This window comes from Ambystoma mexicanum, chromosome 6q (assembly GCF_040938575.1).
Source record: "Ambystoma mexicanum isolate Mex_15411 chromosome 6q, UKY_AmexF1_1, whole genome shotgun sequence".
Classification (NCBI taxonomy): domain Eukaryota; kingdom Metazoa; phylum Chordata; class Amphibia; order Caudata; family Ambystomatidae; genus Ambystoma; species Ambystoma mexicanum.
In genome coordinates this window covers 746,337,657-746,363,233 of record NC_090937.1, presented here as the reverse complement: position 1 = coordinate 746,363,233, position 25,577 = coordinate 746,337,657, and the positions used below count along the sequence as shown (strand labels likewise).

Here is a 25,577-nt window from a genome sequence, read left to right as displayed (position 1 = left end):
AATGAGAGAGTTTGGTTATGTGGTGGGAGTGTTGACGCAGAAACCTTTCTGTTTAATCCCTTCTGTATCACACCTCAGTCTCTCCCTATTTTAACTCTCTGCTGTTGTCTCTTCCCTCTTTACTTCACCTGTTCTTTCTCCCATCTTCTTCTCTGGGCTTGACTGCCATTCTCTTGTTCTCTCACCTTGCCACTTGGCAATCTATTTTTCCTTCTCGTCCCCTGAAATTCATGCTCTTATTGCTCCTCTATACAGACTTTGCACTCTCCATTTTCTCTCCCTTTCATCTCCCCATTCTCTCTCTCCTCTTCCTCCATTTCTGACTCTTATTTATCTAGCCCTGCAACCTTTTGGTCTGTTGGCTCTCTAAACTTCTAATTCTCTCGATTGTCTATCGTTCTCGATTTGTCTTCATTTCTCCCTCCTGCTGGCACGGCCGTCGCTGCTCCTGAACCAATACTCTCACTTTTCCCCTTCTTTCAGGGTTTCTGTTAATTTCTCTCGATTCTGCCTGTCTCTTCCCTTACTATACTGACTGTTCTGTGTTAATTTCTCATTTCATATATTTTCTCATCTTTCGATCTTCTTTCCCCTTATCGCCTCTTTAAATTCTCTCCCCATTCCTTCACTCTGTATCTTTTTCTCAGTTTCCTCCACTCTGTTTTCCCACACCATCTGTGTTTTTTCCTTTTCCATTCTGGCACTCTCTCACTCCTTCCTATTCTCTCACCCCTCACCTATTTTGTCTCACTCCCTCCCCTCCTATTCGTCTCCTTTTCTGTCCCTTGCATTCTGTCTCTTCCTCCTTTCCTAGTACAGCTAGCCACAGCATGGTTATTCCAGGGGCTTCTGGGTTTGATGGCTTCCTGTGTTTTAGGACTTCTCCTAGTGAGGTTAAAAATGAGGCACACAGTTAGCCCTGTGACTGACCTAGTCTCAGGCGATGGGTCCAGACTCTCAATTGATTCTCGTGACTTCAGAATGGATACCCGTCCTCAAGTGGGATCTATGTAATCACCCCCCACATTTATTACCCTTAACCCCTCCACGCAGCATTTTCGTCCTTGGAATTTTTACGTTTGATATTTTGGTGTGATTCCTCAAGTGTTGGTCAGACTACTCCAACCTCTTGGAAGGGGCCCCTTTATAGACCCGTCCCCGTATGTAAAATTGGCAACGGATTCCTCTCTACTAGGATGGAGATGTGATGTTGGGTCACCTGGAGGTGTTTGACCTATGGTCTCCTGGGTACAGGAAATATCAAATCAATTACCTCGAGTTGTTAGCTATTTTTCTGGCCCAGAAAGCCTTTCAGTCCATCACCAACAAAGAAGCCCGCATTGGGAGAGACAACTCTGTCTCGATATTTTACATAAACAAGCAAGAGGGGCGGGAGGGACATAAGTCTGTTTCCCTAATTAGTCTATCCCTGCAGATGTGGGAATGGGCCATACAGAAAGGGGTTTAGCTCCAAGCAGTGCATATCTCTGGCCAAGAAAACACAGCAGCCAGCTCCCTCAGCCGCCAGCTCCCTCAGCCGCCAGTCTTTGGCAAACCACGGATGGGAATTAAGTCAGGTTCCCTCCCATCACTTTAGTGTGTAGGAGACACTGAGCATAGACCTGCTTGCCAATCACAGCAACAAGAAACTTCCACTGTATGCTACTCAAGAGGGTCTATGCTTGGGCTCCCTGGGAGGTGTTCTAGAGATCTCCTGGGACGAAGTGTCAGGGTAAGCTTTCCCACCACTCCCTTTGATTTATTGCGCCTTACTGAAACTGCGGGAAACAAAAGACTGCATGGCATTGTTTATAGCACCTAGGTGGCCAGCCAGGTTCTATTTTTCAGAACTAAAGACTCTGTCAATCTCTCCGCCGATTCAGTTGCCAGAGATTCTCAATCTTCTTCACCAGAACAAACAACAAGTGTGGCATCCCTCCCCACAATCTCTCAACTTGCAGGCCCATTCTTGATATCAGGTTGCTAGCGCAGTTTAATCTATTTGATGATAATATACGTACCATGCAGGCAGCTCACAAACCTTCTATGCACCCACTTTACAAGAGCAATGGCTCAATTTCTGTCACTGGTGGTGTCTAAACAAAAAGATCGACCCTCGTCAGGCATCGGTGGATAGTGTCCTTTCCTCGGTCTTCGCATCCACTGGCATTCATATGCACTCTTGCCATACATACCTGCTTGCTATTGGTCCATACCTGAACAGAGAGTCTTCTTCGTTCACACCCACAAAAATGGCACTTAGTGGCCTGATGCATCTTTTTCCTCCTGTCAAGCCTCCTCAGGTGAAATGAGGCATCAATGTGGCACCACTCAACGCTCTTTCATAAGCTGTTTGAACCTATGGTGGATGTGGATCTCAGGTTCCTCAAGTGGAAGATGGCCTTTTGGTCACCATCACTTCAGCAAGACGAATTGTCGATCTACAAGCTCTGTGCATTGAAGAACACTTTGTCTTTCCATGAGGATAAAGTGGTTCTTTGTATACATCCTTCTCTCCTTCCTAAGATTATTTCAGAATTCCACATTAATTGATCCATTACCTTGCCAGTGTTTTTTCCGAACACTTCTTCAGACGTGGAACAGATCTTAAACAATATAGACGTGTTAAGGGCTCCTAAATCTCCTAAATTCTATCATGATAGGACAAAGAACTTTAGGACATCTCATCTTTATGTAACATTTGGCAATGCCAAAAAAAGATCACAATCCTCTAAGGCTAAAATGTCCTGCTGGGTAGTTTCCTGTATCATGGAAGTCCACACAGTACAATGCCTGCAGGCTCCCAAGGGCATCCAACACATCTAGTGCAGGGTAAAGCTGCCTCTGTTGCTTTTCAAAAGTACATCCCATTGGAAACTATTTCCAAGGAGGCCACTTGGGCCTCTCCCTCAGCATTTCGTAAATACTACGGTCTTGACCCGAGTTCTAGGACTGACGCTCAGTTTGGTCAGGCGGTCCTCGGAAACCTCTAACTAGGAGTTTAATCCATCCACCCGTTATCTATTCATCATTGCTTGGGAATCTCCCACAAGTATGGAGGAAAGGGGACGGGACATAGGAGTAAGAAAAGTTACTCACTGTAGTGACAAACTTAGTGCCTGCCCGCCAATCCCTCTAAAAATGTACCATTTAAACTGCTATAATCTCCACTGACATTGTTGATTGACGGGTGATGTGCTCGGTGGGTGCTCAGGAAGGCAGGGCTAGAGCCGTTGAAGGACAGAATATCCCACAAATATGGAGGAAAGGGGACTATGCACTAAGAGTATGATAGTCACTACAGTGAGTAACTTTTTCTTAATCCCAGCAGCCAGACATGGCTTATATTTCGTTTTTACCAACTGCCACAAGACCTCTGGGGACCCAGTTGTTTTATTTTGAACCTAGGTGTTTGCAGTTAAAAATCCACCCCTGCTTGTTTTAACTTGTGTGTTCCGGCAGCTGTCTTTCGGCATGCACATGACAGTTTAACCTGCCTTGCTGCCACAACAAGGCAGCTGCTGTGGATTCTCAGTAGACAGTTACAGAAAAGGTACATGTGTGCACCGTAATTTGTGGCGTGGCATGGAGCATTATGTTGAGTAAGTTTGATTAGCAGCGCTCACTCTAAGGAAGACTTAGCTTCATCATTGTAGCACTAAAAATCCAAAAGCTTTGGCTATTTCTGCCCTCATAGATGGCATTATGTTATATGGGAGGCTTTTCAGGTTTTTCTGTCTAAAACGTCTGGGACTCTTGGGTTGGTCCGTGCAGGAATTTTTACTTCTGGATCTCTCATTAGCTGCCTTTAACTGATATAGGGTCTCTCATTCACCAGAATTTTACGGGAGCATAAATTCTGAACTTTTCACCTTTCTCTCTCGTGCTGAACGCAAGGTACAATTCATTGCTCGGCCATTGATAGCTCGCAGATATGGTGAGGCAGACAGATCTGGTCAAACGTTGGCTCTATTGATTCATGTTGAGCTTTGTCGAAGACTCCTCCTGTTCTGGAGTTTAGAATGTTATAATAGACAGAGCTGAGAGTTAGAAATTGGTTTCTGCGCTTTACAACTCAGTTCAACTCAATAAGTTTTGCTCTCCTTGCATCTGTGCTCATTGTGATACTGTCCCTGTGTACTATCCGATCTGCTCAATGCTGGCCCCCATAGTTGGTTGCTGACCCAATTCGAAGTTCTCAACAGACTGCATTATACTCCTCCTCGACTTTCTATATTTTTGCCAGTGGTTCGAGATGAGCGGATTTTGTGTTCTGGAACTGTCCAAGCATTGCTTCCTTTTGGACTGGAATAGCAAATATTATTGCATGCCACTATCCTTGGCAACAATTACATTTTTACTTTGGGACATTGGGAAGGTACTTATTGACACGTGCAGCTGCTTTATTCCTGCCTACTTGTTTGCTATAAATAGCTATTGAAATGTTGGCAATCCAGCATTGTAGTAGAGACGGGCCTGGCTACCTCGCAATAGTATGATTTGAAAAATACATATATAGATTTCCATGCTGAGTGCGGTTGGTGCAGTGTGTTTTTATTTCAGTGTAGACTCATAATCATCGTGGTGGTCAGCAACACGTGTTTCGACCTCGGGAGGGTGTCTTTATCAAGGCTGATATCACAATTACACCTATCCAGCAGTTTTTGTTATGCGTGACATTTGTGAAGTAAGTGACGTGTGTGTCAAAACGTAAGTAAGCAAGTTGGATTCAGCATATAAAATTGACATTGCAGTATAAGTCATAGTATCAAAAATACATGATAATTACATTTGTTAAAATTACATTCGTTATGGACAGTGCCAGTAAGAGAGCATGAGAGAAGGAAAGAAAAGAGGAGAAAGATGGAGAAACAGGAACGGGTTAGTTGAGGGTTTTGTTATCTATTCCAGGATACATTTGTTAATTAATTGAGGGCGGGTCTTGCCTAGGTTTGGTCTTGTCGAGTGGGGGTGTTGCCCCAGTTGTAGTCCCCTTGGGGGTTAATTTGGTCCCATGTGATCCCAGTCTTCGGTCCTGGGTGTGCCTATGCATTAGAGACAAAGTATTATTGGGTTAAAGACAATTGTGCTTGTGGGAGTATTTTCATATCATCCTAAGGTGACGTGGACCGGGATCCATAACGCGCGAGTGATAAGTGTACACGGTGTCCTATTCATTAGGAGGGGGGTGGGGGGGGTCCTGGAGCCAGTTATATTGTTCCCAATCACATTTCTGTATATCAGTTTACTGGTTGGTGGTGGGATTTGTGCCCTGTGCCTCCCATATTACGATTGGCATTTGTTGGTGTTCCAACACATTTGCCGGTTAGTAGCTGATCAGCAGCAATATAGTTATGACTATATTTTATAGCGTCAATGATAGCTGGGATTAATGCAAACCGATTGGGGTGAATAATGTCCTAGCAGGATATGATTATGTCCATGTGTGCACAGTATTGCCACATGGTCAACTCTTAACTCGGGTAGATTGCCATGGGTTATTAGGGAGTGCTACTTGTGTACCGGCTCATATTTTGAGTTGGCATACTTGAAATTGCATTCGCGGTGCGTTTGGATGGCCGACGTGTATGGCACTGTTTTGTTGGTTGATCTGCCTGCTGGGGTTGGTGCCCCAGGCCTTGACTGGGATAACCGTCCTATTAATCGGCGCAGGTTTGTTCTTGATGGCTGTGTTGCCATTATTATCGATGCGAGTGGAAGCAGGTGCCGACGAGTACGGCTATTGTAAATCATAGTGAAATTTGCTTTGTGTGCTGTGCCGGCGTGTAAGACCATTGAGTATGAGTGTTAGAAATACCTTGTCTGCCCTGCGAAGGTGACTGGTGTCCCTGGATGTGGGTGGAAGTGGGTTGTGCGTCTCGGCGCTGGTGAAGGCGAGAGATGGAGTAGGCCTTAACGTGACTATCCCTCATGGAGTTCCTACGAGTATCGGAATGTGCTCCTCTCCGCGATGGAAGTTTGGCTGGTTCATGAGAGGTGAAGCGGCTTGGATTGTCTAGAGCTTACCTGTGGTCCAGTCATGTCGAGCGGCTGCTTGTTCTGGAGAGATTTCTGGTCAGCCCAGTGTGTGTGATGCCTAGTTATGCGGTGCACTGGCACGCATGCACAGTGGCGCCGACTCGTGTCGGTAGGGTGCGCATGCGCACTAGTGTAGGGTCCTGTATGTGACTTGATGTGAGGCACAGATGCGGTTGGAAGACCCTGAGCCTTCAACGTGATAGCTTGGTGGTCGATCCTGCATGTTGCGTGGATGCGATGCCATTACAAGCTGTTTACTATTATATTAGCTGGTGTGTGGTCCTGTGAGGGACTTAATGTTAAGGTGCAGGTGCAACTAGCAGACACTGAATACTCCTGATGAGAGCCTGTTGGTGAACCTGCATGTGGCAATTAGAGGACATGTGCCATATCCATTGGATTAATTGACACGTGTGGGTGGGCAGTAGTAGACTGTGTCTAGCGCCCATGCGTATGGAGGTTTGTGGGGGGTCCGATTGTCAGTTGGCCCGACAGGCTGGTGATACAGTGAGACTTTTAATGATAGACAGTTGGCGAACCTGCAGGATGCAGTTGATGCGTGTGTCATGTCAATTGGATTATGAATCCCATGTGGGTAGGCAGCTAATGGAATTTATCTGACGCATATGCGTATGGGGGTATGTAGGGGTTATAGAGCAGAAACAATCATCCTTACTGGGATAACCCAGAGGAATAGGGTTGGCAGGACGGGTGGATGAATTGGGTCATTTGGGATATGTCTGGGCTGGGTTTAAGGGGGTTTGAGTGGGAATTAGCACAGCGAAGGGGAAAAACGGGGTTGTTCATGATTTACATTCAGCTACAGGAAGACATTAAAATCATGGTCTGAGTTCAGCCCATTTTTGACACATCTGAAGTTGCTAATCAGTCTGGCTTCTTCTTGGCGCAGCTTGCACTCTGTTACCTCCCCTCGGTCCACATTTTACTGTTCGTAGGCTAAAACGGATCCGTCTTTTGTCTTCTAGCTGGTGGTTTCGCTGCCAGTGGTTGGCTATCGGTTAGCTTAGGGTCTTGAGTGGATATTGTTCAAATGTTCTCGGATTCTAATGGGGAGCTCTCTCATCCAGCATTGTACCTTTGCTCACTAATTGGTTCTATGAGCGTGGTGTAGCTTCATTTCTATGGCTGCGATTAGAAACATCCTTAAGGTAAACTGGGGGGGGCAAGAGGGGGTAAGTTTGCACGTCTTTCAACTTCTCAATTTGCACGATACCACTTGAAATGATTTTGTGATAAGAATTGACTGCGTCTGTATTATTTCTTGTTTATATGTATGCGTTTTCTTTGTAATGATTGAGTCTTCCTTACATGCACTCGAAAGTATGTATACGTTTTCAACTGCAATATATCTCCGCGTTTGTATGTTGACGAATTTTAAATAAAGTAAGCAAATAGAAAGCATGAACAGGGAAAGAACAACTAAAGCGGTAAGAGGAGAGGGTTAGTCGTTGTGGAAGCTTGGATACATAACATTCCAAGAAGAATGGAACCTAAATGAATGTTGTGAGATGTAAAGGCCATGGTGTCTGTGGACAAAGGAAAGTTTACTTGAGGCAGGCTAATAACACACGCTATTATAAATTGTAGTGTATGGCTGTGTGATTGTTTCAAGGTGTGTTCAAACAACCCCTTTAAAACGTGTAGACTTATGTTGCCTGAGAAGGCAATTTCATGCATCTGACAAAATAAACTCTAGCTTAGAAATAGAGTGGCAAGCCTGTGGGCCAAGAGAGGTCTGGTCTCGGATGGACTGTGTGATAGGTGAATGTGAACAGAAATCTCTGGAAGGCAGCGAAAGATGTCCAACATAAAGGAATCTGTGCAAGCCTTGGCATCATACTAGCCTGGCTGTCGCTGTTTGCAGCCAGAATAAAACACAGTGCTTACCGTTACCTATAAATGTGTACATGGCACTGCTTCTCAATATCTCAAAGATCGCATTACTTTATAAACCAGACAGGTTGCTGTGATCATCTGATAAAGCACAGCTATAGATTCCACGTTTCAAGTTGGTACTCTGTGGCCGTCGCTCTTTTGATTTTATAGGCCCTGCCTTACAGAACCAGCTCCCCTCTGAAATTAGGCTTATTCCTGATCTTCCAACTTTTAAAAAGATACTTAAAACCTTGTTATTTCAATGCTAATGTGCTCTCGGTCTGATTCTGTTCTCACTATGGAATGATGTCTTTTCTCATGGACTCTAAAAATCTGGAGGCTATCTGTAAACCAGTTCATATTAGTATCAGTTGAAAGCGTTCATCAATGCCAACAGCTTCATCTACATTATCTCCCTCTGTCTCCACCACTCCCCACAACCTGGCTACAACTGAGCTTTGCCTGATTTCTGGTCAGATCTGAAGTTCCAAACCATAAACACCACTTCAACAACCTTTGAATGGGTAAATCCTCAAATACTCTTCCCCCAAGATGTTGTTTGACATGTATATCCCGGGGCACACACTGTGGGAAGACATGCTAGCCTTAAGGTGGGAGGGCGTATTGGAAAACTTCTATTCCCCTCAACAACTCCCCTACCGACATTCAGAAACTATAGCCTTTTCAGTATTGTGGTATGACCAAAATCTAATCCTACGGACCATTCCGGAGCAGAGGTTTCCCCATCTTAACAGACCTACATTAATTCCAAAATAAAGAATATATTTGTTTTCCTGTCCTTTAACCTAAAAAGGGGAAAATCTCCTCTCCAGAAATCAAGCAACACATTATTCAATATGGTGCTCAAAGACTTTTTATTAAAATGACCTGAAAACTTGAAGAAAATGATGCAAATTTCTGGAAGAAACAGATAAATGGGCCTTCTCAACACACCCTTGCCACTACAGGAAGTGGCGGCTCAAGTTAAATACAAATATTATGGAGCGGTGGCCAAGATTGCCATTGGGACGTACGCTTGAAGCTGTATCTCAGAGACTCGTCTCCGTTACCAAGAACTGACTGACACATATAGCCCCGGGAAGGTTTTACGTGAGCGCCATTTATTTGAATGTGCTGTGGAGCAATAAACAACTTTGGAGGGGCTGGAGAGATGGTATATATAGTAATAGGCAGTGGAGTTGCTAAATGTCTCCTGCTAGGCTGATGATCCCACAGAGGAGGAACACTTCCATTACAAGAAGAGAATTCGATCAGCCATGCTGATGGGGGAGCCGGCCTGCAGCAGTGGTGATCGTAAAACTGAAAATCAAAGCTGCAAAAATGTAACCTGAAGTTGAGGAGTTCTGGTGGTGCAGCAGAGTTTGGAGTTAGAGGACCCCTGGCTCACTGTGAGGCAAGTGTGCTGCCGCTCGCATAGAGGTGGCACCGGAGCTGTAGTGAGGCAAGACTCCAGTAAACGACTATTCTGAAGAGCAGAATTGAGATTTCTACCTCCCATTGCTCAAATAAATTGCTTGCCCTTCATTGAATTTTCACACATGTTCACAGAATACTCCTCTGTTCCTGGATGTTTTCTAACTTTATCATCCGCACAGTACACCCAGGGGCGCATAGTACATCCAGCAAGATTATGTACAAAGTGCCCATTTGACAATGGTGTGTGGCTTGATGTACTTTTTGCAGGGGCATTCTGTGTAGTCTGTCTCAAATCACGTGTCCGTAATAAGTAGCCTTTGCCATATTCCAAGACCTAATAGCAATCCAAAAGAATGCATGGTTTTATGGAATAGAGACCTTTCCGATTATCAAATGGGGAGGGATATTGAAGCACTAATAGATGTGTATGCATTTGCTGTGCGCTATCATTCCATTCAGTGAAGCAATCTGCTTGAGTTGCTTTTCAATGAAGACCTCGCTTCAAGCATGACCAAGTTTCTCTGTCCAACCCGTTTCTCTTTCCCCTTGACTGTGAATTTGCTTTCAAAGTTTACAGGTAGCAGCAAACCAGTTGCCTACACAAACTCTTCTGTATTTCTAAGGTACTCCAATATTCATTTTTGAGTTGAGCGCCAGCTAGACTGTTTGTTGCCAATTAATTTGATGGATATATTTGAATTTATGATGATCCACGTACTTACCATAATTCTTAATCCTGTTGCATAGATCATGAACATAAACCATTTTTGGCAATATTACTTGCACAGTTTGGAAATGGGCTAAACGAAGTGGCAACTGTAGGCATGTGCTGTAGTGCTTTGTATAATGTTTGTGTAATGTTTGTGTACTTGAGAGTGTGGAATTCAAGTGGCCACTGGAATAACCTGTTTACCAGTGGGTCACAGTTTTTAAAACGAATGCATGTACTAGAGCACCTGAATTCTATATCCGCTATCACTGGTCACTACAGGAGGCACATCTCAAGCTTTCTCCACTGTGCAGAGAAGTTACTGGTACTAGACCCACTCTTTGAGCCTCCAGATGAAGGTTGATTTTTGTTTCGGCTCTTTTGGATACCTCTGCACCTTTCTACAGCCTTAATACCTGCCACCCGCCACCCTTGTCTCATCTGCTCCCACCATACAGTAATGATAATGTATCCTTTTCAAGTGGAAACCTCTGACCTGGTTTACTTAAGTGTATGGATTTTAAGAGTTTCTTAATGAGTTCTGGAATTTTATTGATGGCAAAGTCATTGAAGGCCTTGTTTTCAATTACGTTCAGCCCAGGCTTTTTATTAACTGATTTCCATACGATATCCTAATTGGTCAGAAATCTGCGTCATACAGTGCTGTTCTCGTGCTCACTCCAAAATGCTCCTGGACGCAGACCGACATCCATTCTTATATTGTGCCTACTAGGCCTGAAACTGACTCACGACGTCCTTAGCCCAGCTCTTGTTTCTTTCCTCCACCAAGTACACTGCAGGACGTATCTTTCCAGTTCCCAATGCACAACTGCTTTCTCGAGGGCATTTAGTTGACCTGCATCCATATAAATATATACTGATGATACTAAATTCAAAGTCGCTTACAATAGAGGATTATGTCCGTTTTTGATCCCTCACACACCTATAATGCCATTTTTTTTCTTTAAGCTCCATCTTGAGGAATCTTTTTCTCCTTCTTTTTGTAAGAAAAAAATATTTTATGATGTTTTGTACACCTTCTTTTTTAAAGGTTTGTAACAAACCAATAAAAATATTTTAAAAAAAATAATGCCATTTCCATTCTCCCAGTTATCGTGAAGCTGATGGAAGTCATTATTACCCCTCAACTTTCTAGGTTCCTGGAAGAAAATGGGCGACTGCACCCTTTTAGGTCTGGTTTTAGACCACTTATCTGAATCGGTGAACATATTGTTCTTGGACGACTTTGCTTTGATCCAAGAATGCAGGGAGGTCTGATTCTCCTGGACCTCTCTGTGGCATTTTATACTATCGACCGCCAAATTTCTTCTGCAACGCCTGGAACAAGCAGGACTGGCAGAGCCAGTCCTGGCCTGGTTTACTACTTTCTAGGAGGACTGCTTGCATACTGTGTTCCTTTTGGGTTTTTGTGCACACCCCATGCCAATTCGGTGTGGCATACTGCAGGGTTCATCCTTATTCACTTTTTTTTTTTTTTAATTAAATTAATTTTATTGATTTTTTTTTCAACAAGTCGGACTTAATACATGCTGACTTCACAGTACAGGTCAGTGGCATGCAGATATAACAACTGTGAGGCGATTGTGAGAAGAAAAATCGAAACTTGTCGTATAAGACCCATACTCCCTCCACCCCCGAGCCCACACCCCAACGCATCGTGACTCAAAAGACAAATTGGAAAGAACAGGCAGAACTTCGCACAGCACCAATTGTTATACATGTTTTACATTGCTTAGATTACATTACAGGTTTTCTATGCAGAGATGAAGGTCAGTGGACGACTTGGGGCACCTCCATTAGCTTTGCCTATTATTCACAGTAATGGGTCTAGTCAATCTGTCTTAGAGAATCCCAGTATGCTGTATAGAATTCTAAAAAGGGTAGCCATATCCTATCTATGTTCTTATGAAATTCAAGAACGGCGGCTGTAAGGCTCTCCATTTCATAAATGGCATGCGCCTTGCTCAGCCATTCTTTTTGTGGGGACGGAGGCTGACTTCCATTTGACAGTTAAACATTAGGTTATGTGCCATATGCGAGAGTGACACGTAAGAGTCCTCCTCATCCGACTCCACCCCAAACAAGACCAGCACTGGTGAGTGTACTCTGGGTGTCCTGTCTATGGCCTGAATCCACCCTAGGACCTCTTTCCAGTACGTTTTCACTTCACGGCATTCCCACCACTGGTGCCAATTGTCACACCTTTCGCTGCAGCCTCTCCAACAGTGGGGGGGGGGGGGCGGCTGTTGTGCCTGGAAACATTTTTAGACAACCGTAGGGGAGTATAGTGCCACCTCACCAGTAGGCGCGCGTTGTGCATTTTGTATTGTACGGAAATGGATGATGCCCACACTGCCCTATGTATAGCCTTCCGAACCTCCGGCTGGTCTGTAGGTCCCAGCTCTGCTTCCCACTTGATTTCGGCTGATGGGCCCCTGAGGTGACCTCTAGTGATCAGAGTCTTGTACATTCGAGCAATAAGACACTTTGTTGTTTGGGGGTGCTAAGTATTTGCTCAAATGGAGTGACAGGACGCTTTAGGGAGTTGCCCCAAAGCACATCGCCCAGGACACTTTGTAGCTGGAGAATCCCCTCGTCTTTTTAACTTATATTTGTGTCCTGTGACGAATTTGATTGCATCATTTGGCATATGCTTTTTGCTTTCATACATACGTGGATGACACGCAAAACATTTTTAAATTGAATGCCCTGGTATCTGACCCTTCTTCCAAACTAAAATCTTGCCTGGCTGAGATCTGTTGCCGGATGTCTCAAAACTGGTTGAGGCTTAACGGCGACAAAACGGTGATCATGATAGCTGGCCCCCCTAATGCTGATTCCTTTTGTCATTCTGATTGCTGGCCTGAGTGCCTGGGACCGTGTCCTGTTACTAGCCTTCTGTTAAGAGCTTGGGAGTTGAGCTTCTTCATTCTGGTCCTAGAGAAGTGCAGATTGCTGCAGTTTGCAGCTCCGGTTTCTTTAAATTGTGACTCGTTAGAAAAGTGCTGCCATTTGCCCCTTTGCAGTTCTGTGCTAATGTAGTCATGGCCTCTATTATGGGTTTGTTTGACTACTCCAATGGCATTTACTTGGGTCAAGCCGAATTTCTGCTCCATCGGCTCTGAATCTTGCAAAATTCTGCACCATATTTGGCGTTCAATGCCCCGTGCCGGTCCTCTGCCTCGCTGGTGCTGGCCAAACTCCACTGGCTTCCTGTCAGAAGCCAGATAAAACTTCTTTCAATCCAAACTGACACAAAACCTTCCTAGACGCTCTCTACGGTCACCCTCTGCCAATTTTTGGTTATTCCTCATTTTTGTAAAGCTCGAGCTGGAGGGCGCTCCTTTTCGGTACTTGCTCCGACATTGTGGAACTCTCTTCCGGCTTTTCTGAGCTAGATCTCGGGTCATTTGTGTTTTCGTAGAACTCGTAAGACTTTGTTTTGAGAAAGGTGGGTGTTCCTGCTGGTCTTTTCTGCTTAGTCACTAGTGCTCAGATGCCTTTTTGGCTGTAGTTTGCCCTTAATCAATTTATTTACACTAGTTGCATTACATATCTGGGTACCTTCCATATTGGGCTTGTGGAAACCAATGTTCACTGCACCGTTGAGGGTGACGGCACCCATACAATGCAAGAACTTTAATTTTCACTGATTTTCATTTGTTCCCTAGGACATAAGCAATTGTGCCTCCTGATGACAATTATCTACTCAATTGAAAATTATCATTATCTTAGATCTACATAATAAATACAGGCATAAGACTTGGATTATTCAGCCTTATAAGTGCTATAATAGCTGTTATTACTCAACAGCAAGAACGTGGCTGTGGCTGGCACAGTGTGTTTTAGAGAAAGAGAAGATTTCTTTTGTACCATCAGAAGACCACCTTCATTCGCTAAGCTTGAGGCCAGGGCGCAAAGCAGCTACTCAGTTTCTGATTCAGAAGCTTGATAATAAAAGATGTAGTTCATGAGTTTTGTGCTGTATTGCATTGACTTGAGGCACAATGTGGGACAAGATTTCTTCTTTTTTTACAGCTGAAGTAGATTTCTCAAACAAATTGTCCTTGGACTAGTAGAGTTATTAAATAATTCCCCACTGCTTTAGCAGTAGATGACTAACGTGGGGAATCTACCCGGGGCCTCCCTAATGCCAAAGGTCATGCTGCCTTTGCATGAATCGACCTTGAATTCCCTTCACATTGTGTTCACTGTGTAAAAAAAAAAACCCAAATGCTGTACTTGGCAAGAAAGCATCAGCCATTCTTAATGTTCCTGGACTGTCGCATGTAAAAAGGTATCATCTACAGGCTGACTGTCTGCCCCAAAACCATTGGGAATGGATGACTAATGACTTTGACTGTCCTTGAGCACACCATTCCTCTACTTTACTTGTGAAGCATTTGCAAAGCCTGATAATACACTGTTGCAATGTGGCTTTTTCACAAGGCAAGATGTTTCCTTTCTATACTCTTAAAATCTAGATGCTAACCGTGTGATCATTTGTTCTGGTAATTCCTTAATCTCTTTTTGTGCGAAATATGTGGTTTGGCGTGTTTTAATTACAGGTAACAAGACCAGTCTTGAAAGCATCATGAAAGTAGTTAAGTGTGGACCACAACAAAAACATTAAGTGAACATAAAGATTGAAAACCGACACTTCACATGAATGCCACTATATATGTTTAAGTATTTTTTATTTTCTTCTAATCATCTTTTATAAAATTCCGTTTCAGATCTCTTGGTAGATATGTTGGGAGTCCTGGCAGGTTACAGTTTGACAGTCCGAGAGCTCAAGCTTTTTTTTGGCAAGCTTCAAGGCGAAAAAGGACAATGGGTAAATTACATTGTTGGCATATACATACCAGGCTCAATGGGTAACTCTTGATCGTGTTAAATATAATAGATTGCATGGCTTGCATATGCGAGTCCTTTCAAACCTCTTTGGAATAATACACTGGTTTGCGTTTTCGTGTTCATATTAATGACCTTGTTAATCTGTGTGTGTTTGCCACACATTTTTTGTTGATAAGCTTTTGTATTGCCACTTGCAGTGATCTCATGGTGCCAATGCTTGTCCGCATAGTAGCATATTGTGCCCCTTTCTAGGGGTAACCATTCCGTGGTCTGTAGAGGGGAAAAGCAGAGGTCAAAGAGGTGCAAGGATGAGGTGCAAAGGGCTTGAGAGGGAGGGGTGTCTGATTGTGGCAGTAGCAATGCATGTGCTTTCCCTGGTAGTGGATGAAACGGAGTGCTGATCATAAATGGTAACAAATCCCGCCTTTAATGCAGAGCAATTTCTTTGAAGGCGTTTTCTAGTACATAATTGCATTGTAGGATAATTAGTTAGTGCATGGTTGAGTGAAGCACTCCACATGTGCTCATCAAGTCCTTAAAGAAGGGCGGAGGCTTCTTTACCTGATAGTTTTAAACATCCCCCCCCCCTCCCGTGTCCCACTCACTAAGGGGATAATCTGGGAGCGCTGAGCCAACTGACAGAAGGGCCAGACCCACGATTTGGCAATATGTAGCTGAATGCAGGGAACACAAAAGGCCACTTGGTAAGTAAGACAATTATATAAACCCTGTTAAGTACAGAGAGACAATGACCGGAGTATCTGTGCAGGGTCAAGTTAGTGCATATTCCTCTATATTAGAGAAGTGGACCCCTGAACTCACTATCCTTATGTGAAGAACCTGGACATCCCAAAATGTGATGAGGCCTCCTAGGCTCAGTTGCCAAAGGAAACCTGAAAAAAGTTAAACCAATACTGTGCAATGTAATATGTTATGGTGGAGAGCTTTTATACTGCACTAAAATCACCACTGTAGTGGTCTCAAAGCACAGAGGCTGTCTGGAATTCTGTGTATTATGCACTGTCTGGGGATAAAAGCTAAATGTAGCTATTGCGTTAAGAGCCATTCTGGTTACCAAATGGGAAATGTAATAGCAATGCATGCGTTGTTGCATTTTGGGCAATGATTGTATTAAGTCAATGTATGCCTGTGGAAGCCAGAGAACTAAAGTGGCAGAGCTGGTATGACATGGCTTATGCTGCCATTTTAACTTTATTGGTTGGCTGAACAGAATCCTTGCTACTGGACCAGCACTGGGAGCTTCATCTTGGAAGAGCGCATCATTCCATAAAAGCTGCTGTAGAAACAGGGCGAGGTGGCCAAAGAGCCACTTGCTACTTCATGCTCTGGCAAGCACACCACATTTCCTCCTGATGGATTATATAACAGCAAATAGATGTCCTTAACACTCTAATTTTGAGTGACTGCTTTACGTTTCATCATTTGTTAAACATGAAAAGATTTTTGATTTTTTAAACTTTGTTTTAGGTTTAATTACCTCAGTGTCAGGTCTTTTAATCGTTCCCTTTTGACACTTCTACCTCCAGCTCATAAAAAGCATTATTTTTTTGCCTCCATTGTGCAACCAAATGTTAAGTACTAAGACCCCTATGATCCCTTACTGTTGACTATGCTTCATAGGGCTGATGGGAAATGCAGTCCAAAAAAAACAAAGATTTTTGACCCTTGGTCTAAATCCATCTGCCCATAAGCATGTTATGGTCCCTACCTGTGAGCAAGCCCCACTTAATGGGAGGCAAGTGTACTTTTGCTTCCATCCACTACCTCTTACTGCATGGAGCCAGTGTAACAAAGATTTATACATCTCTTGGTAGCACGAGTTCAAACGCAAGCCAATTCATGCCTGTTAGCGGAGGTTAGAAATTCGGTCAAAAGTCATCATCTTTAAATCCGTATGCAGTCTAACTCAGATTAATTTATTTGTGGACTTCGTCAAATTACATTCATGGCATTGCCTACTATTGCATGTAAAATGGACAATTCAGCAGTTTCACTTTCCTTTTCTGCTCCTCCCCGTTGCCTTTGAGTGTCGGTGTATGAGTTCAAACTATTGGCTTTTCCAGTGCTTGGTTTTTGTTCTTGTGTGTTCTGTGAAACATTGGCATATTCTGACTGATAGTTTCCATTCATAGTCCTGCTAATTGATAGTTTTATTGGTGTCAATAAATGTTGAAATAATGTTTTACTTTATTTTCAATAGCCACCGCATGCAGTGAAGCTGTTATCTGTATTAAAACACATGCCGCAGAAATATGGGCCGGATGCCTTTTTCAACTTTCCAGGAAAAAGTGCTGCAGTAAGTATCCATTTGGTATTTTTTCGGAGGCATGTGTGGAGCTAGAGGGAAGTTTCTGTGACTTCATTTTATTTACAGCCGTGTTTGTATCACTTAGACATTGGCAAAAAAGGTTCCTTATCATGGGCATCTTCTCTATTAATACTTTGGCTTTTTATTGTCCATAGCACTCCCAGAGCAACATAATGTTGTATGGTACATCCTTGGAATTATGGTTCTCTTTGCTTTGTTTAAATTTATAGAAAAGAATGGAAAGGGAAGTCCGAGCCTGCAACCATTAACTCTGTTTTCTGTTTTGGAGAAATAAGGAATATCTGGACATCTTTCTAAGCTAGAAATAGCTGGTGGTTGGTTCTTTCAACAGTCACGCATTTGTTATAACTGTGTAGCAAGTAGTAACCTTCCATTGGAAAATACACCAAGGAATTACAATCCTTCTGGAGAGGTTTGCACAAAGAACTGATGATCCTTAACCACTTTAATGTTCTGCACGAAACAGTTGCAACATCGCCCTGCATTAATAGCGGTTTCAGTGCGAGTGACTGTCCAGGTCCTTTTCAGCAGAGGCTTTGCCAAGGACGTGGACAACCACATCCTTGGCAGCAAGGGGGTTAAACTTGTATCTTATAATGAGTAACTTTGCTGGAAAGAATACACTTAAGTCAAACTATAGACTGAACATATTGGTTTAGACAGCTTAGTGGTTGATAAAAAGCTGTAGTGCCTTGGGTACAAACCCGCATAGGAACACTATGCATGAAAGAAATGGCTCCCCTGTGCCCTAGATTACACATAAAACGGGCCTATATCCCTTTTTATAAGCCAACCAATAATTTATAAAAAGAAGAATGCCAGTTATGCAAAATTTAAGGCGCTGTGTAATTTAAAGGTAACCTCCCAATCCCGTTTCAGCTCCTTGTGTGTAGACATCCTGTCTGCCCAGACTTGGTTACAATGCAGTTGTTTCTATAGCTGGATGTCATGGAGACAATATAGGCCTAATGCACCTTTTTTTTTTTGCTGGTTCACAAATGGCTATTTTCATACTTCATACTGTCTATAGCCTAAAGCTTTTTTTGTAGCTTTTAGCTATTTTATAGATTTACTCCCTTTTCCTGTTAACTATCCAGATAGCACAGCAAGGACTCAATACAGGCCCTCTTCTCCCATGGTTTTTGGCTTCCTCCTTGTTGCCGCTCTCTTCACTGGACTTTTGTTAGTGAGTGTCATTGGGGGAATTCCACTTTAGTGCATCGGGCCACAGGAGTATTAGAACCAAAGGCCGAACTTCTGAGCTGATGTTCTGTGTTATGGACAAAATCATTTTAAATGGATTACTATAATGTTTTGGGGATAATTGTATTGCATCTGACCCCCCAAAAAAGATTGCTGAACTGAGGTCATGGAGCTCTTTAAATGGAACACCATCGTAACATGAGTAGATTTGTCACAGGGTTTGTAATATTCAAAAAGGCAACATTCATAAAACAAATGACATCTTTGCTTCAACAAGCGCCATTGAGCATTAAAGCAGTTGTGAAACTATTAACGTTTGTCGCTGCTGTACCTATAATAGTAATGTATGTAAATGTCGTATGTGTAAAACGCTTTAGATTAAAACGCTACATAAAAACAAATTACTATTATTATTATTACTTTTCTTTAGCCAAAATAACAGGTATTTTACATCCTATACCGTAGCACTGGCGGGGGAGTATTGCTTTGACGGCACCATAAATACCAATTCCCTACATTCGAAACTGCTCTTCAGACAATGCTGTTTAGGTTGTAATTGGGCATTGGTTGTGCTCCGCTGACATTCCTTGGTTAGTTTGTCATAGACGCCTATGAATTTTTGTACCGGATATCCTGGTTTCCCAGTTCAGTTCCATGTGTTAAAATCGCGGCAAAAATGGCCGTGGATGCAAAATATTGCGGCAAAAAGGCTGTGGTTTTGCCACCGCAATCCATGTGATGGATGCGAGGGACACCCCAGCAACCACCAGACGCATTATACCATTTAAGGGAAGCGGGGGACATCCCTGCTTCTCTTAAATGGTATAATGGGGTACATACACCTTTACCGGGTCAAACCACAGCATTTTTGCCGCGATTTATTTACACAGGCAACATTTTTGCCACGATTTTATCACTGCATACCCCTAGTTCGTTACCTTTATTTTCCAAAGAAGTGTTAAGGGGTAGCAAATACAAATTTACTGGCGGGAAGGGAACTAGACTATTTTCATAAACAGACTGCCACTACTATGAGGAAGATTAAATCAAGTGCAGGGTATGACAATTATTGTGACGTTATTTAATCTGTTAGGAAATTATATAGAAAACTGTTTTTCAGCCTCCTTAACACGAAAATGCACAAGACTAGACACAGTTGAAACTCAGTTACATTTGGAACAGGTCTGTTGAAATCCAGCAGTGCATGCTTCTTTTTTAGCAATCATTTTGTGGCGCAAGATCGAGAAAACATGCATACATTAAACTCTTTACCATATGATTTGTATGTTCATGTTCTGATGACCATTCTTATTTTGGAATGTAATCTACTTGTTTTAAAGGTTTTTTCCATTTAAATTTTTTTATCAAGTTTTATTGGCATTTTGGTTACAACACAAGACCGCAGTAAAACATTTCCCAACACACCCCCTCCTTGAAGTCCCCCCTACTGCCCCCGTGCTATGGATTCATTAACCTTAACTACCCCAGAAGTCGGACACTTGATCTCTTTCTCTAAAGTCAGGGTTCTCCTTCTAGGTACACCCGAACGGAGGGCGATTGAACCTCTCCCCCAATCCCCACCTTGAGTCCCGAATCGTTCAATGCCACTCCTTGATAGGTAGTCCTTGCTCTTCTATCCCCGTCTTAGACCCTTCCTCAACCCCGCCGATCCACCCGCCAATAATTCTCAAAGAAGGGGAGCCACATACCCTCAATGTTAGCCCTGGATTCGGCCAAGATGTGGGTTAAGTATTCCATATCATAAATGGCCCCGATCTCAGCAACCCACTCCTTCTCCACCGGCATTCGCGGGTTCTTCCACAGTTGGAACAAACATAATTTGAAACATATGACCTTGTTCCACTTTGGGCTCCTCATCCGTACCCACTCCAAAGAGAAGTAGCCAAGGGGAGAGGTCCCTCTGAATTCCATCCACCCCCTTTTTCCAGGAGAGGACCTCCCTTCAGAAGACCTGCACCCTGACACAACCCCACCACATGTGGATATAGTCCCCTTTTCACAACAACACTTCACACAATACGGGTCGTATCCGTCCCTCATCCGGGCGATCCTCACTGGGGGTGGGGGGTAGTCCCAACTACTTCAGGGCCTGATGTCTGTATTGAAGTGATGTGCTGGAGTGATCAGCCCGCCTGCACATTTTAGCCCATAATGTGTCCTCAATTTCTCTGGCCAGGTCCCCTTCCCATCTGACTCTCGAAGGGGTTAGGGGTAGGGGGAATCCCTCGGGTTGCCAAGAGAAGCAGTTTGTATAACCCAGTGATCAGCCCTCTGGACCCTGTCTGTGTGATCAGGTATCTTTCCAAATCTGTCATTCCCCTCCTGAGATTTCCCCCTCCCTTTCTTTGGACAGGACCCAATTCAGCTGTTGGAAAGGGAAGGGAAGGGCAACAGTTTACTCAGACCCAGGGCCTCTTCCAGGTCCTTCAGCGATATGAATACAATATGAATGCATCTCCTACCCACAGTTTTCCCGCCTTACTGAGCCCCGCCTCATACCAGGATTCGAATGCCAGTGGATCCTCGATCCCATCCCTGAGTGGGGGCGCCCAGATGCAGCTCAACGGTGATGGCCATGCCGTGAGCCTCCTGTTATCCCCTCCCTCTTTCCATATGGACCACAGAACCTCCAGAACCGGATGGCGCAGGACTCTGCTCGGGATACGGGTTCTGAGAACCCACAACCACTCGCCCAGCGTGACCGGGGCAAATACCTTGTTGTCCATTGCCACCCATTTTTTCCCTGACCCCTGGTTAAAATGTTCCACCAAGACTCGTAGCTTGGTTGCCTTATAATGTTACTGATTTCAATCAGGCGACACACACTTTGGTCTCGGCCTAGTATGTAGCGCACAACTGAGATGCATTTCTCCTTATTTTATGCAGATTCAATTTGAGATGGTACACAACTCGTATCACACCCCCTTTTCAAATACCCCGTGTCACAATGGACCATGAACCAGGCTGGTTGGTAAAATGCAATATTTATTTTAAAATTCAAAATAAATCATATAATTTTTAATATGGGGCAGCAATCACCAATGGGGTGATAATTACAATGAGAATGTAAGCAATGCACTTGTTTTAACCTTCTAGTGTAACCTATACAAAACACCAGGAAATAGGAGCACTTTTTGATTTAGGAAAGATAGCACCCAAGTTAGGATTTCCCCCTGCAGTGTTCCCTCAACCCAGAAATAATTGAATTCTGAATGGATAGAAAAACACATCTGGTAATCAGAAATAAGAGGCAAGAAACGGAATCCAAATCTGACATTCCCTCGCCAAATAACAGTGGAAAACTGATTTTAAACCCCTTGCAATGTTATGAAATGACACTTGGAAATGGACAAATAAATAATGTGCAGTTAAAATTCTACGGTAAATACAATTTCTCATTAAAGCAACAATGCATAGACACTAGCAATCACAAGCAATGCATTACCAAGAGCATACAATTGAAAATGAATGGGAAGTTTAAAATGGATTGCAGCAAAATGACACGTGTAAAAGTTGCATTTCCTTTGAATTTCCTTGTAAATTTACTCAAACGGTTTCTTTAAAAAAACGGGTGAAATATTGCAAATCGTGATGCGGTTTTTAGTCTAAGGGACAGAGGTACATCGCAGGGATATTACAGAAGTGAAAGAATGGGAATAGGAGAAGATTTGAATGAGATTTTCAGGTTGAAATGGGGTTCAGTTTTCGAAAAATAAAGCGGCCAAAAGAAAAGCTTCAGTTTTGAAAGCAAGGCAAATGTTACTTGAAATGAATTATCTAGACTATATTGTTGAAGAGGAACACAGTAAGCACCAATGTTGATTCACGAGGTCAACCTTACCACCCAAGTGTTCAACCCCAACAATAAAAGATATGGAAAGTAGTCGGATTACTCAAAATATAACTAAGGGTTTACAGTTTACATCAGACAAAAATGAATAGAGAGAGATGGCACTAGCACTAGAAATCAAAGGCAAGGTTTCAGGGATAATTCTGACAGTTTAAACAAGACCAGGATAAGGATAGGATGGCTTAGAGAGTGGGATAAGGACAAATGCAAGACAAGATGGACTATAGATTTCTGTGGGGTAGGGATTATACTTACAGTCCACTTTTAGTTTTGGGATTCTTGGACCGTCAACAGGTTCTGGTCACCACATGGCTGTGCGCCTGGCAAAGGAAAACAGCTGGGCCGTTCTGGTCAGCGGATGGCAAGGACAGCGGAATGGCAATTCTGGTCACTGGATACTAAAGGTCAGCTGGATGGCAGGATTGCAGCAGGCATGCAGTTAGTGGGCAGCAAGCCAGTCTGATTTCAGGATGCAAAAGGTACCACAGCTTTCCCCTTTGGTTATTTGAGATTTTAGTGGATGTTTCTGGATCAATAATCTTGCTGGAGTAGGAATCGGCTATGCTTGGGTTTTGCAGTGGGCTCTGGAGTAGGGTCAGCAATGCTTTGGCCTTGTGGTGGGGTCTGGAATCTGGACGGAGCAGATCGGGAACGCAGCAGATTGGGATCACAGCAGATTGGGAACACAGCGCAGAAACTTCAGGAAGAGTGTGTGTAAAGTCTTGTCGGGGACTCTTATTTATAATGCATAGTGACCTCATCAAAGTATATGGCTGGGCAGGCTTAGCTAAGCACACATCTAACTGACGGGATTGGTCAGAGGTGCTAGTATCCGCCTCACTCAACTGGTTGGATTTCAAAGCAGGAGGGCAGATTTATGATGTGGGTTTACAATGTTCAAAAGCCCTCCCAGAGTTATTTTAGATAACATCCGATTTTCCCACCAACGGTACATTTACACAGTGGAAATCTCTTAGAAAAATCTATACACAGGTTACATATTTTACATAGAGCATAACACTCCAACTCTGCAATCCATGAGACATTGTTTTGCCCGTCTAATACTTTTGGGTAGTTTTGAGTATGAATGATCAGTCCTAAAATTCCATAACTTTATACACATGCGTGGATTATCATAAGGGATGCAAGTATACAAATTTGCATTGGCATCATTGATACTTTTCTTATAATCCCCAATACTTTACCATTTCTATTCCCAAGGTGTCAGTGACTTCTACAATGTCTCAAATTATAAAACACAAAATCACCTTTAAACTGCAAGATTTTTACAAAGTCTTGCAGCAGAGGTAAAAGTATTTAAAGTTTATTTATAAAATAGTCATTGGAAACAAATGGCAGTCCTTTGTTCCCCATATTTGGTCATAACTTCCAAGCTATCCCCCTGAAGGGCAGGGTCATCATGGAGATCTCCTCTGAAGCCTCCTGTAGAAATCACAAAGACGTGCAACTTTCTTTTCACATATCCTTGTCCTGGAAATTCCATTGTTAGTGGGATCAGCCTAGACTAGATTTTGTCCAACCTAATAATTATCACTGGGGTGTTAGTATCTGCTGAAAGAGGCCCTCCTGTTGGTAGCATCCCCCCAAAGCAGAAACCTATTTTTCTTTTTGTTTTGGAACTTGCAAAATCCAGCCAATATGGTTTAACAGTTTGACTTTCTTTATATTTGGTCCTGAATTAAACAAGCCAGTTGAATAAACTGTGTGTGTGTTTTCCCCAGCAACAAACCCCTCCACATTGCTAGGTAATGGCTGGCTTTCATTCAACAGTTTACTTTGTTTTTTCTTTTAGTCTGCAAAGCCCATTTTACATGTGTGGTGAAAAGCTGGAATTTCTTTTTAAATTCGGCCTTGCATCTCCCTCTGGAGTCCTACACTGTCTTGCAGCTATAGTTCTATTCTTGTATGCAGGCGTTTTGTTTGAAGCACAGATGCATTGAAATTGACATGGCTCAGATAGCTGGAGTTTCTTTGAACTTCTGAGCTTTGTGAAGAAAATAAATGTGTTTTCCAATGCAGGTAAAAGTGGAGTTCATTGTTGATTTTTCTCAGAGTTGGTTTGACAGGGCCCGTCATTCAGAAATCATGCCTGGTTTTGCTGAAGCACAATAAGATATACTGGGCATGGCAGGGCCTTATTAATCACAGTGGTTTAAGGAAGAACAGATGGGAATAGCGTCAGAGCAGCATTTGTAAAGGTGAAAAAGTTTCCTTTTTAATGGTTTTTTTGGGGCTTCAACAGAGCAGTGCTGCCTTTTCACTTTATTCTATTTGTATATGGCAGAACACACTGCCACGCTCCCTCTGTGTGTCCCCTGGTTCCATCCTGCCCAATTTGTGCTTGGCAAGAAGGTGCAGCCTTCTTTTTGTTGCTGCAAAATGCAGTTTTAAGGCCAAGATGCTCACAGGAGTCAGCGCAACCATTTTGCTGTTTCTGCGCAAATGCTGCTTGGTTTTGGCAAAATTCTGTTCAGTGGGTCATTGTAGCCCACAATATGTCCGGATACCTCACTCGCCTCTCCTACTTTGGTCGAGTTAATATCCCATATGAGATCCTGTGATTCTTCCCCACCCAGAGGAACCGCAACATGGTTCGCTTCACCTCAGAGGGAAATGAGACTGGTATGGGTATCGGGAGCATCTGGAACAAAAATAAGAATTTGGGCAGAACCAAATTTAGCCGCGCCATCCAGGAGAGCCTCAGCCCCGCCCATCTCTTCATGTCTCGTTTCACAGCCGACCAAAGGGGCAAGACGTTTCCAGAAAAAAAGATCCCTAGGGTACCTTGTCACCTAACCCCCAGATAGCGAAACATTTCCCTCTGCACTCTAAATGGCAGTCCAGCCACATAATTCCTCTCATCATCCGGCAGTCCCCCAATTTCGAACACCACTGATTTCGCCAAGTTTACTTTAAAGCCTGATAACTTCTCTTATTGCTCCAAGCACTTGAGCACGTGGGGGACCGACTGAGATGGTCTGGTGACATAAAGTAAAGCATCATCTGCAAAGAGGCTCCTCTTACAGTGTATTCCACCCACCGTAACCCCTCTGATCTCCCCATTGTTCCTGACCGCTGCTGCCCATGGCTCCATTACCAACGCGTAAATCGGCGGTCACAGAGGACACCCCTGGCATGTAGCCCGCCGCATTGGGAAGGACCCCAATTCATTC

General features: G+C 43.4%; 1 protein-coding gene across 3 annotated transcripts in view; it reads left to right on the top strand.

The window, feature by feature from the left end:
• Window positions 1-25,577, top strand: part of LRBA (LPS responsive beige-like anchor protein) — a 3,444,508-nt gene that overhangs the window by 154,399 nt on the left and 3,264,532 nt on the right. For all 3 annotated transcript variants that reach the window (XM_069631262.1, XM_069631261.1, XM_069631263.1), the window contains exons 4-5: window positions 14,839-14,939; window positions 17,181-17,276. In XM_069631262.1, the coding sequence (XP_069487363.1) occupies window positions 14,839-14,939; window positions 17,181-17,276 (197 nt within the window). The remainder of the gene's footprint in view (window positions 1-14,838; window positions 14,940-17,180; window positions 17,277-25,577) is intronic.